Raw genomic sequence first — 14,130 nt, 5'->3', positions numbered from 1 at the left:
CTTAATCTGCTTAGAGGTATTGTGAACTTTTAATTATTCTCCAGGCAACCTGACCATTTTTTATAATACATGTGAGGAAATTCATTAAAATAAGTATAGGTTAGAAAAACCAATCATGAAATAAATATATCTAGTTTGGGGTTAATGCAGGCCTCAAAAACATAAGAACATAAGAGAAGCCATGTTGGATCAGGCCAATGGTCCATCCAGTTCAACACGCTGTCACACAGTGGCCCAAAAAACAAACAAACACAGTGGCCAAAAAAACCAAGTGCCATCAGGAAGTCCATCATTGGGGCCAGGACACTAGAAGCCCTCCCACTGTTGACCCCTCCCCCCCCAAGCACTAAGAATACAGAGCATCACTGCCCCAGACAGAAAGTTCCATGAATACACTGTGGCTAATAGTCACTGAAGAACCTCTGTTCCATATGTTGATCCAATCCTCCCTTGAAGCTGTCTGTGCTTGTAGCTGCCACCACTTCCTGTGGCAGTGAATTCCATGTGTCAACCACCCTTCAGGTGAAGAAGTACTTTCTTGATGTGTGGTGACCAGAATTGTACACAGTACTCCAAATGAGCCCACACCACAGGAAATACAAATCTCTGGAATTTCATTCCAGTTGGATTCTGGGGACACAACTTGTGTTTTGACAAACGTTTATTTCCCCCAGCAGTTCTACAAAAAACCCCGCAAAACCTTCTCTGTAATTATCAATATTTTTATGATTACTTGTTCTCAGAATCCCCATGGTATTTAAATTGTCATGGGTGGGGGGTGGAGAGACCTGCAGATTATACTAGAAATACAACCTTTCACATTCCATGTTGGTGGAAAGGCTAGAGACAGGATTCTCTCAGTTTGATATATGGCATGTCGAATCATATTCATGCAAGTCAGATTGTTTCAAATTGCAATTGCGTCAATATTCACATGAGAGGACAGAAATCTTTATTGGGATGAACAGATTGCAGAATGATATCACTCGTGGTCTCGGTTCTAGCGCTGATGAATCCATCAACGTGTAAAGTCCATGATGCTAAATGCACTATCAGCGAACCTTTCTCAAGTCTTCACCAATATTATCAAGAAGGAGATCTCATCATTGGGGGAATTACTTCTCTTATCTATGTCATCTCAGAAATGATGGATTTTAGCAAAGTGTTCAACTATATGGCATATAACATGCCTTTGTAAGGAGAGAATGTTTCATCTTATACATATCATCTGTGTATGTCATGATAGTAGCTGACAAGTTGTTCATATTGCATTGAATTCAAGGAATGCAGTGTAGATTAATTTGGATTTCTCTTCTAATTTGCTAGCTGCCCTATGGTCATTTCAGGCTTCTTTAGGAAGTGAGGGACACTGACGATTGTACACTGTTACCCTGTATGGAAAACACTAACTTAATAGTGTTCAGGTTCTTTTGTAATAGAAAACTTGCTAGTTATCAAAAGAGAGCCACTGTGCAGGAGGGAATGATAATGGAATTTGAGTAGATCCTATATAGTGCTTGAATTTAGATATACATATCCCCATTCTCCATAGTGCTAGATGGCTTGTTGTATAGGCCAGACATCCTTGATAATTCAAATTCAGAGTTCAAGGGCAGTGGTTGTGACATCACACCTATTTTAAATGTTCAGATTCAGTGGGCCATACAGGCTTAATTGCATTACAAGATCTCAGAACACTGGCCCTCTTGAGTGATATGAAAATATTAGAGAAACACCTGAGATATGCATAAACAATCCCTAGATTAGAGAGTGATTGAATTTGAAATGGGATGAAGCTGCTAGATTCTGAATATCGCTTGAAACAATTTATTGCACTAATTCCATAGACAATATTTCTACCAACATGAATAATTGAGCAGCACAAAAAAATTAATATTATATCAGTTTTGCTTAGTTCCTTGCTTATTCTTGTTGTAGTGTCCTGACTAATCATTATCAACATGTCTTGGACTTGAAGCTGAAACCTCCCTCTACATAGCAAGTGTGTTAGCTGTCTACAATATCCCACAGGTAGGCTGAGTATGCAGAATATGAACTTCTACATCTTATTCTTGTTGTAGTGTCCTGACTAATCATTATCAACATGTCTTGGCCATGGCATTTGCTGTGAAGGAAATCAATGAAAACCTCCAGATCTTACCCAATGTCACTTTGGGTTTCCACATCTGGAACAGCTACTTCAATGCAAGAGAGACCTATCGTGCCATAGTAGAACTTTTCTCAGCAAAGAGCAGATTTCTCCCCAACTACAAGTGTGACAGCAAGAACAATCCTATAGCAGTCATTGGAGGACTTGAAGCTGAAACCTCCCTCTACATAGCAAGTGTGTTAGCTGTCTACAATATCCCACAGGTAGGCTGAGTATGCAGAATATGAACTTCTACATCTTGTTTTGTATACTTACGTGATTGAATGATCCTCTATATAATTTTTTTTAAATAATATTTTACATCATATGTATCCATCTACCCTTATCATGCCTTTCATATTCCAAGGAAATGAAACCATTTTCATTTATTCTCCATAAAGAGCCACATAGAACTTTTTTTTACTAGTTACCCAACTGGAAAGTGTTCACTTCTCTGCAAATTATGGATTCTTCCCCAACCAGAGAAGTATTTTGAAATCCATATGAATCTCATTCAGTTTTATTTTTTTTGTTTTAATTGTCTAAATAAATAGTTAATTTCTAATTGTCCATTGTTACTAGTTAAAATTTATTGTTAACTGCCCTGAGTCTGCCTGAGGGATTGGGCAGAATAGAAATTAATAATAAATAAATAAATAATTTATGTTCCCCTCCTAATGTTCATTTCCTTTAGCTCACCTATGGTTCTGCTTCAGTAATGATTGACAAATTAACAAGTCTTCCTGTCTATCGGATGGTACCAAATGAAGTCACACAATACAAGGGGATTCTCTACTTAATTCTGCATTTCAGGTGGACGTGGATTGGACTAGTTGTTGTGAATGATGAACGTGGAGAAAGATTTCATCAAGCCCTGTTTCCTCTGTTTTCTCAGAATAGCATCTGTGTGGCCTTCATAGAAAAAATCCTACAGGTCACAACCATAGATTATTATTTTACCATGATGCAAGATGGATTGAAAAAATTTGATGTTGTAATGGAGAGTAGAGCCAATGTAGTTATCCTTTATGGAGATAGTGAATCTATCTCATATATGAGATGGTCTATAAAATTTTCAGAGACAGAATTCACAACAGCAAAGCTTAGAGGGAAAGTATATATTATGACCATTCAGATGGATTTTGTGTCCTATTATTATCAAAGAAATTGGGACAAAGAGATCCTTCATGGTACTATATCCTTCACCGTTCACACCAATCAACTTCCAGGGTTTCAGCAATTTCTTCAGAGCAGGAAGCCTCTTTGGACTGAAGGAGATGGCTTCATCAGAGATTTCTGGGAACAAGCATTCCTTTGTCATTTCTCAGGATCACTATTGGGGGAGGAATTTGGTAAAAACTGCACTGGAGAGGAGAAGCTGGAGATCCTTCCTGAAGACATTTTTGAAATGAGAATGACAGGCCCCAGCTACAGTATCTACAATGCTGTCTATGCTGTTGCACATGCTTTGCATGCCCTGCATTTATTCTGTAATGGACACAGAAAGATGATAGAGAGAAAGAAATGTAACTTCTTCAGTCAACCATCATGGCAGGTAAATACCTTAGGTAGAATGAAAGCCATGCATCTGGGTCCTTGAATGGGATGCAATCTGTACAGTATAATACAGAAATCATTAATAAGTTCATATTTTCACTTGTTTTCCAATTCATCAAGTTAAAAAATGACACAGTTCTTCATGCTTCAGCCTTGTTCATCATTTACCCCACAATTCACTATGACAATAAAGCCAAACATACAATGTCAACAGGGCTTTTTTGTAGCAGGAACTCTTTTGCATATTAGACTACACCTGCCTAATGTAGCCAGTCCTCAAACAGCTTACAGTAGGTCCTATAAGAAGAGCCCTGTAAGCTCTTGAAGGATTGGCTACATCAGAGGGTGTAGCCTAATATGCAAAGGGGTTCCTGCTACAAAAAAACCACAAGTGTCAAGAAGATATAAATTGATATAAGTTGTGCATTTTGAACATGATGCTTAAATGATGTAGGCACTCATGTCTGTTTAAATGTTTCCTTTTGATATTTTTACATTGATATTTTTGATGAATAAATACAATTTAAAGATAAGTGACTGATGATTGCAGAATAAAAGAGAAAGTGGAATTGATGTATGTAAAAATCATGTGGGACAGAGGGTGTAGTAAGAAAGGAAATTCAATAATACTGAATAGAAAGTGGTTACTTTCGGCGCTATAGCTGAATCATTCTTCATTAAGAAATGTATTTAATCATTCTGCCTATGCAGAAGATTTGTGTGTGTGTTTAAATATTTGTATTAGTTTAGAAAGGGGGGGGTGGGCTCCTTCTTGGGTATCCTGCCCCCCCAGAGAAAGTGTATGCGCAGTACATAGCCTCTCCTTTCCCGGTGTAGTGAACGCCGCGTGGTCACTGTCTGGCTATGCCTGGTAGATGGTCACTGCAATGGCCTCTCCTGCATTACTGCATCCGTGGTAACACCTTCCCGCTGGTCCCCCCCCCCCCCCGTTTTCACAGAGTTTGCCACGTCATTGTGCGACCGAATGTCCGGCGGTATAACCGGATGGGCAGGCTGGGCTCACCAACCTCGCCAGCCAAGAGAAGGAAAACTCTAACATCAAACCCGGGCAGATAGAGCTCATTAATGTAACACCTACCACCTGGAGGACTCGCTGCCGGCGTCCCGGCTAACTGGGCCATGGCAGATGACCCCAAGGTGAAAGGGTGGAGCCAGTACTGCGCACACTGTGCTTCACCTTAAAATTCCTCTGCGCAGGCCTGAAGGGCATATCCACATCCACAACCCACAACACACCAAGTCCTGCAGCGATGGGCAAGGGGTGAAACGGCAGGTGGAAGATGCCACTGGAAGCCGCAGTCCCGATCCTGCATGTAGGTGGTTCAGGGTATTGATCGCCTGATGCTGACCCGGAGACAAAAGCATTTTTCGGCAGCACCCTGACCGACCAAGCAGCCTTATCTAGGGACAGCACTGCTTGCTCCACATGGAGAGGGGCCTAGAAAAGGTGGCCTAAACAAAGCTCGTCTCCCTCACCCCAGTTAGCTAGCCACGGTCAACGGGCATCCTTACTTGCGGTCGAAAAATAACAACAAAGAAAAAGCATGCACCTGCCTCACAAAGTGTGCAAAGACTAAAGCTTGCGTGTTGGAACATCAATACCATACTTGACACAGTAGACAGTGGTCGCCCTGAGCGACGCTCTGCTCTAGTTGCCCACGAACTTCTCAGGTTGAATATTAACATAGCAGCTCTCAGTGAGGTCCGTTTCCCTGAGGAAGGTAGTCTTCAAGAACATGGTGCTGGCTATAACCTCTACTGGTCGGGTAAGTCAAAGGCTGAGAGCTGCCTTTCTGGCGTTGGCTTCACGGTCAGGAACTCCATTGCCTCCAAACTCAAAAACCTGCCAACAGATCACTCAGATCGCATCATGTCCATGCGCCTCCCACTTCAAAACAAGCAGCATGCAACACTCTTCAGTGTGTATGCCCCAACCCTTCAAGCACATCCTGCAGAAAAGAACAAGTTCTATGCTGATCTACGCAACCTCGTACGGAAGACCCCTACAGAGGACAAGGTGATCATCCTTGGCGACTTCAATGCCAGAGTAGGTAAAGACTCGGAAGCCTGGAAAGGAGTACTTGGCAAACACTGCATTGGCAACTGCAATGATAACGGGCGCCTCCTGCTAGAATTCTGCACGGAGCACCAGCTCACCATCACCAACACTATCTTTCAGCAGAAGAACAGCCTGAAGACAACCTGGATGCACCCACGGTCCAAGCACTGGCACCTTATCGACTACATTCTGGTGCGCCAGAGAGACCTTCGAGATGTCTTACACACCCGAATAATGCCCAGTGCGGAATGTCATACGGATCATTGTCTTGTACACTGCAATCTCTGTCTTCACTTTAAATCCACACCCAGGAGAGGAGGTATCCCTCGGAGGAAGCTTCAGGTTGGCAGCCTTCAGTCAGCCAAAGTTAAAGCTGCCTTCCAGGAAAAACTCCAGTCAAGAATTGAGGACCCCAGTTGCCCCACAGACCCTTCTCCAGAAGCACTCTGGGAACACCTAAAAACTACCGTCCTGCAGATCTCTGAAGAAGTCCTCGGGTTCTCCACAAGGAAGAACAAGGACTGGTTTGACGAGAACAATCAAGAGATGCAAGAATTACTAGCGAAAAAGAGATCTGCCTACCAAGCACATCTTGCTCAGCCCTCCTGTCCCGTGAAAAAAGCAATCTTTCGTGCTGCACGTAGCAACCTCCAGCGCAAGCTTCGAGACATTCAGAACGAGTGGTGGACCAAGCTTGCAGAGAGAACCCAGCTGTGTGCAGACACTGGTGATTTAAGAGGGTTCTACGAAGCCCTGAAGGCAGTATATGGCCCATCATATCAGGCTCAGAGTCCCTTGCGTAGTGCAGACGGCCAAGTGCTCCTCACAGACAAGGCATGCATACTGAACCAGTGGTCGGAGTATTTTCAGGTTCTCTTTAGTGCCAACCGCGTAGTTCAAGTATCAGCAATCCACCTCACCCCACTTCAACCAGTGAAAACAGAGTTGGATGAGATCCCCACCCTAGAAGAGACTGTTAAAGCCATCAAGCAACTGAAAAGTGGGAAGGAAGCAGGAGTTGATGGAATACCACCAGAGATCTGGAAGCATGGGGGCACAGTACTACATAGCACACTTCACAAAGTACTTGTCACCTGCTGGGAACAAGGCAAACTACCACAGGACTTTTGTGATGCAATCATCATCACTCTACACAAGAACAAAGGGGAAAAGTCAGACTGCTCCAACTACCGGGGGATAACCCTGCTCTCCATTGCAGGCAAAATCCTTGCCAGAATACTCCTGAACAGACTGGTGCCCACCATTGCAGAAGAACTCCTCCCAGAGAGCCAGTGCGGCTTCAGAGCTAACAGGAGCACCACCGACATCCACTGGGGTGATTTTGTGACCAACACTGAAGTCCTCATGAGGGCGGAGATTACAAGCATCGAGGCACTGCTGTTGAAGACGCAGCTGCGCTGGGCTGGGCATATTTCTAGGATGGAAAACCACCGCCTTCCCAAGATTGCTCTGCATGGCGAACTTTCCACCGGCCACCGAAATAGAGGGGCACCAAAGAAGAGGTACAAGGACTCCTTGAAGAAATCCCTTGGCACCTGTCGCATCAACCATCACCAGTGGTCTGACCTTTCCTCAGATCGCAAAGCATGGAGGCATACCATCCACCAGGCTGTCTCTTCCTTTGAGAACGCACGCATAGCTGGTCTTGAGGACAAAAGGAGATTGAGGAAGAATCGCACTGCTACAGCACCAACCCCAAATCAGACTTTTCCCTGCAGCCACTGTGGCCAGATCTGCCTGTCCCGCATTGGTCTTGTCAGCCACCAGCGAGCCTGCAGCAGACGTGGACTATTGCACCCTTCTTAAATCTTCGTTCGCGAAGTCAAGCCGAGAGAGAGAGTTTAGAAAAGTTGGGGAGAAGAGGTAAGTGGAAGGGAAAAGAAAGGTAAGCTGTTACATAACTGCATTGTATAATATACATATAAAAGAGAAGAAAACATCAATCTAGTAAAAATATAGTTGAAAACAATGACCGTAAGTATTAAAAGTCTTAAAAATACATCTTAAGAGTATTCTGGATTGGTTATATTGGTATTTCCCAAAGGCAGGGTCACGACCCTGCACCGGTCCACGGAGCCCCCAACGTTGGTCCGCGGGGTCTTCAGTCCCCTGGCCGCCCCTCCCCCCACCTTCCCCCGCATTGCGCCTCCTCTCTCCCCTGGGTCACGCGCCTCTGAACCGCCTTCTCCCTCCCTTCCCCACCTCTGACAGGTCATTTTCATGCTGCACGAAGCCTTTCCTCCCCACCCCCCATCGCTTGGAAATTGGCACAGAGCTCATTCCACACTGGGACAAGCCGGCGGCAGCTCAAACAGACCGCAGCCAAAAAGGGTGCGTGGCTTCCCCCTCCCCGGCACTTCCTTCCCACCCAGGAAGTGTCGAGGAGGGAGGAGCCACGCACCCTTTTCAACTGCTGTCTGTTTGAGTTGCCATCGGCTTGCCCCAGCATGGAAAGAGGTCTGCGGTGATTTCTGAGCGATCGGACGATTGTGGGGGGGGGGGGGAGAAAGGGCTTTGTGCAGCATGAAAATGACCTGCCAGAGGTGGGGAAAGGAGGGAGAAGGAGGCGTGGAGGCACGCAATCCAAGAGTGAGCAGTTTTAAAGGTGAGTTGCTCCCATCTCTTTTCCTTTCTTTTCTCTTTCTTCCTTTTGTCCCTCTTTTCTTTAACTCTTTCCCTCCCTTTTCCTTCCTATTTCCTTTCTCTTTCTTTTTTCTTTTTTTCTATAATTGTTCCCAGCTCTCCCCCTCCCTCCCTCCCTCTTTTTCTTTCTTTCTTTCTTTCTTTCTTTCTTTCTTTCTTTCTTTCTTTCTTTCTTTCTTTCTTTCTTTCTTTCTTTCTTTCTTTCTTTCTTTCTTTCTTTCGTCCTTTCCCATGTCTTTCTTCCTTCTCTCTCTCTCTCCTTCTGTCAGTCAGTTTTTTTCTGTCTTTCTTCCTTTCTCTCTCTCTCTCTTTCTGTCAGTCAGTCTTTCCCCCAGTCTTCCTTCCTTCCCTCTTCCTTCCTTCCTTCCTTCCTTGCTATTGCTAATCTGCGTGGACCTGGGTGTGGGGGGAAGAAGCTTTAAATGCCCTGCCATTTCATGTTTTCCCAGCTGAGAGGATTTTATATTTTTAGTTTTATGCTGTGCGGTCCTTATACTTTTTCTTAATGTTTTATTTTTACAATTGTATTGCAAAATCCCACTATTCTCCTACCTTTCCTAAACAAAATATCGCAAGAGTTTTAGGCTTGTTTGTGCATCATTTCCTGTCTCCCGGCTCCACCCCCAAAGTCTTCTGGCTCCACCCCCAAATTTTAGGGGGCCACAAAGGAGAAGTGTAAAAATAACCGGGCCATGGGTTTTGGGAAAGTTTGGGAAACCCTGGGTTATATTACACAGCTTCTTCCTACTAATGTAACATATAATCAGCAGAATTATAGCACTGTATCAAACCATTTTTGTATCATGTATAGTTTTGCCTTTCAATAAATATGAAAGTGAGTCCAATTCCATAATTTTTTTCAATCAATTCTTGCTTTTTTGGCATTTCTGGTTATTTCCATTATTTTTACAATTAAAATCCTTGCTGCAGTGATGATGTGGATTGTCAAATATTTTGTTTCTTTTGAGTGTTGATTGGGAAAAATACTCAATAAGAACAGTTCTAGTTTAAGATGAATCTGCATTTGTAATATCTTTCATAACATTTCATGAACCATTTCACTTTTTCACCACATCACAAGAACCACATATGATGAAATGTTCCTGTCTGGTGTGTACATTTCCAACATTTATTAGATACATTAGTATATATCATAGACATTTTTTTCAGGAGTTACAGTATATACCATCTATAAAACATTTTATACAAATTTTCTTTGAAAGTGACCCCTCTAGTCAGTTTCATATTAAATTTACATATATTTCCCCAAAGAAGCATGTCACTGTTATGACCTATATTTTGTCCCCATTTTATCATAGAATTTTTTACAGTTTCATCTTGCATTTTAATTTCTAGTAATAATGACTATATTTTCTTAATCAATTTATCATGTGGACCCATCATTATTTTATCAAACCCATATTGTTCTGCAGAAAGACCTACACCCTTATCTTTAACATAGAAGATTTGTACTTCTGCAGCCATCACAGCCTCAGGTCTGTAAGGCCCCTCTCCTCCTTTCTCCTGGATCAACCTACTTCTCTTGGGGTGCAACCAATTAATCATTAAGGGCAGATGTTTCAAACTCATTTGTTATGAAGTCCAGATCTGACATATATGAGACCTTGTTAGATCAGTCCATGTGTGTCATAAAGTGTAATGCCAGAAAGCACAGAAATAAACCTTATAAAGGACACAGACAAACACAATTGAATTAAAAAAAAAACACCTTTAGATCTCATGCAATTTTTGGTTATTTAACAATCTCTGATAACTGACACCTCTTGGTCTGAATTATTGCATCAAGATCTGAAGAATATGTCTATGTTGTAACAATCTTGAGTATGCTATTCAGGTGTTCAGATGCATGTCTGTAAGTTGCAAATCTATTTTTAATTTATTAACATTCATTACAGAATGCTTTGAGCCTAAGACTCAAGGAAAAACATGAAATGGCTAGGCACTGTGAACATTAGTATATAGATTGCTTCATCTGCAGGCCATGCCATTTCATACCTTAGGGACCGTCTCTCCCCACACGTTCCCCAGAGAGTACTACGCTCAGGTTCACAAAACCTGTTGGTAGTCCCCGGGCCAAAGGAGTCCCGTCTAAAATCCACCAGGGATCGGGCCTACTCAATAACGGCACCTTATTGGTGGAACCAGCTGCCGGAAGAGGTACGGGCCCTGCGGGATCTAGGGCAATTCCGCAGGGCCTGTAAGACAGTCCTCTTCCGGCAGGCCTATGACATTAACTGACAATGTAAAATATCTTGGATGGAACAAAATGTATCTATAGGCCGCCGGTTTTACTCTATCTTGTTTTTATTAATTTATGGTTTAATTGAATTTTAAATGTCTAAACTGAAGTTGTTTTAATTATTATGTTGTAAGCCGCCCTGAGACACTTAGGTGAGAAGGGCGGGGTATAAATCTTAATATAAATAAATAAATAAATAAATAAATAAATAAATAAATAAATAAATAAATACATTTCCTTTCTTTAAAAAATTGAGAGGTAATTATTAACATGTCCTTTGCTTTCTAATGAAGAGGTGAGCTCAATTTTTGTTTTCCTTTTCAACCTAGCTTCACTACTTCTTGAAAAGTGTTTCATTTAATAACAATGCTGGGGACAGTATTTCATTTGACACTAGTGGAGAGGTAGTCTCAGGGTATGATATTATCAACTGGCTTGCTTTCCCAAATCAATCTGTTCTTAAAATCAAAATTGGAGAGGTTCATCCAGGAGCTCCTACAGACCGAATGCTTACCATTAATGAAGACCACATCACATGGAACAACTGGTTTAACCAGGTAATATTAGTCCACATAATCTGGAGAAGCTTTCATTAAAGAAAACATGCTATGCTAACATCTGCTGTGGTACTCCATTTCATTTTTTAAAAGAGTACAAAGAGTTTCAAATCAATCTTTGAGTACAGAGACTGATTTGAAACCACATAATAGAAAAAAAAAATAGCCATTGTGGGTTAATTTAGAGCAAGCAGGAAAAGGTGAGGCCAACTTTTGAAAAAGGGTTCCTTCCTAGTCTCTTAATGGGGCCTGTTGGTCTCGTGATATTACAACTCACTTAATCCTTTCACATTTTCATACATTAAAAACCTTGCAGGAGTAATTAAACATCAGATACTTGGTAGTGAATGTCTCAATCATACTACACACCACAGATGAGAAGTGATTGTCTTGGCCTATTGAACTTTATTAATTTGGAGAAACACATCTTTTTTACATTTATTAGATACTGATTTTCCTCTCTCATTTATACATTAGACACAACCCCTTTCTGTCTGCAGTGCAAGTTGCCATCAGGGTTACAGGAAGGAAATGAAGGAAAGAGAACCATTCTGCTGCTATGGCTGCGTTCCTTGTCCAGAAGGAAAAATTTCCAATCAGAAGGGTAAGACTTCAAATAAAATCTTAATCAAATCAAATTTATTTATTATTAAGAACATAAATGAAGCCATGTTGGATGAGACCAATGGCCCATCCAGTCCAACACTCTGTGTCACACAGTGACCAAAAAAAAAACACCAAAAAACCAAGTGCCATCATTGTTAATGTTACAGCCCATAACCAATATGAATACATTCAAAGAAGTATGACCTGCATGCAATACAAAGTATTACATAAAATATTACACAAATCTCAAAAAAGAACTAATGTCAAGCCAACAACAAAAAGATATGGAAGTGCTTTGCATCTCACTCTTTTAGATAATCTTTGTGGATTCTAGAAGCCATGAGTAGAGAAGGGTAAGAGATTTACAGCCCAATCCTAAGGAGGGTTGCACCATTCAAAGCGGAGATGTGAGCTGGGGGTGTTCAGTGCTTAAAGTTTTGAAGCAAGAGCCCCACTCTGCAATGAAAGCTTGCTGGATGACCCTAGACCAGTGACACATTCCAAACCAAACATACCTCACAGAAGTGTCATACTTTGGGTATTGTTTGTGTGTGTGCATGTGTGTATAAGGTTTGAGGCATGTTGAAGTACAGTAGGTCAACAAAACCACTACCCCCCTTATTTACTCAAGTATACACTCATGGTATCTGAAATGGTGATGACTGATATTGAAATTCCATAGATTGAGTTAGATTTTCCCCTCAAACTAAATCCCAAGGGAACAGGGCCCATACCAGTAATATTGATTGTATTGGTAGTTTTCCATGACCTAAGCCCTGTACACCTTATAGTAGCTTTAGTGTTATGTGACCTTGGGCCAGTTGTGTCTTCTCAGTTTAACATCCCTCCATTAGAAACTACCTTAGACAGCTTGAGATTGAAGGCACTTTAAAATGTCCCACAATCAAATACAATATATGCAATAGTTGTGATATATAATATATTCAATAGGGAAGTAAAGAAAAAAAAAATCTACTTGCATATGGGATTGTCCAGCCATGCCCCCAGAAGCTCCTCCAGGCAAGGATTGGTTGTGGAATTAAATGTGGAGGGTATTATCCTCTCATAACGATTTACTCAAACAATGAGATATGAAGAGCAATTATAGGATACAGTGAAGTTGTCTTTCTGCTGCCACTTTCTCTCTTGCAGACTTGGATGAGTGCTTCACTTGCAGAGAAGATGAATACTCAAACATGGGACAAAACCAGTGCATTCCCAAAGACATTACTTTTTTGTCTTATACAGAGCCGTTGGGGATCACTTTAGTGACTTTTGTCTTTTCCTTTTCTTTCATCACCCTTTTGGTGCTAGCAATCTTTATAAAGCACCACAGCACCCCCATTGTCAAAGCCAACAACAGGAACCTCACCTATTCTCTCCTGATCTGCCTCCTCCTTTGCTTCCTTTGTGCTCTGCTCTTCATTGGTCAACCACAACGGGTGCCCTGTCTCCTCCAACAAACCATTTTTGGCATGGTTTTCTCAGTTGCTCTTTCTTGTGTACTGGCAAAAACTATTATGGTGGTTTTGGCTTTCCTAAGCATTCAGCCAGGAAACAGTCTGAGGAAGTGGGTGGGGAAAAGAGTGGGTAATACCATTGTGATTTCCTGTTCCTTTTCCCAAGCACTCATTTGTTTTGTGTGGTTGGCCACTTCTCCCCCATTTCTAGATGTTGACATGCACTCAGAGGCTGAAGCAGTTGTCCTGGAGTGCAATGTGGGGTCTGTCACAATGTTTTACTGTGTCCTGGGCTACATGGGCTTCTTGGCCATTGTTAACTTTGTGGTGGCTTTTTTGGCCAGGAAGTTGCCTGACAGCTTTAATGAAGCCAAATTTATCACTTTCAGTCAATTGGTCTTTTGCAGTGTTTGGATGTCTTTTGTTCCCACCTACTTGAGCACCAAGGGGAAATCTATGGTGGCTGTGGAGATCTTCTCCATCTTAGCTTCTAGCTCTGGTCTTCTGGGTTGCATCTTTGCCCCCAAATGTTTCATTATTGTGCTGCACCCTGAGCTGAACAAGAGGGAAGAACTGATAAGAAGAAAAGAGTAGTGCAAAGAACTATGGTTATTTTTACAGTCTGCAAGGAAGAGTTCATTTTTCCAAACAGCCTTCTGTCTGTCCGGCACATACATAATTCAAGAGGAAATTTGAATATGATCCCAGGAGTCTCAAAATTGTCAACTGGATACAGGATGATCATGGCAGTTGCACTGCCTTATATGAATTGAAATATTCAGGCCCATGAAGTCCCT

At 42.0% G+C, this 14,130-nt stretch overlaps 1 protein-coding gene across 1 annotated transcript; it reads left to right on the top strand.

Annotated features, from left to right (window-relative positions):
* The first annotated feature begins 976 nt into the window (after window positions 1–976).
* LOC132583135 (vomeronasal type-2 receptor 26-like) lies at window positions 977–13,927 on the top strand. Its single transcript, XM_060254807.1, has 5 exons — window positions 977–1,194; window positions 2,082–2,373; window positions 11,040–11,267; window positions 11,745–11,871; window positions 13,026–13,927. The coding sequence occupies exons 1-5, from the start codon at window positions 977–979 to the stop codon at window positions 13,925–13,927; spliced, it is 1,767 nt and encodes a 588-aa protein (XP_060110790.1).
* The last annotated feature ends 203 nt before the right edge of the window (window positions 13,928–14,130 follow it).

This window comes from Heteronotia binoei, chromosome 15, assembly GCF_032191835.1.
Source record: "Heteronotia binoei isolate CCM8104 ecotype False Entrance Well chromosome 15, APGP_CSIRO_Hbin_v1, whole genome shotgun sequence".
NCBI classification, from domain to species: Eukaryota; Metazoa; Chordata; class Lepidosauria; order Squamata; family Gekkonidae; genus Heteronotia; species Heteronotia binoei.
Note: the sequence above shows the minus strand (reverse complement) of the source record. Positions and strands in the feature narration are given on the sequence as shown.

Coding starts and splice junctions, on each gene's coding strand:
- LOC132583135 (XM_060254807.1), top strand. CDS start 977: ATGATATCACTCGTGGTCTCGGTTCTAGCGCTGATGAATCCATCAACG. Junction 11,268..11,744: donor GGAACAACTGGTTTAACCAG/GTAATATTAGTC, acceptor TTTATACATTAG/ACACAACCCCTTTCTGTCTG. Junction 11,872..13,025: donor AAAAATTTCCAATCAGAAGG/GTAAGACTTCAA, acceptor TCTCTCTTGCAG/ACTTGGATGAGTGCTTCACT.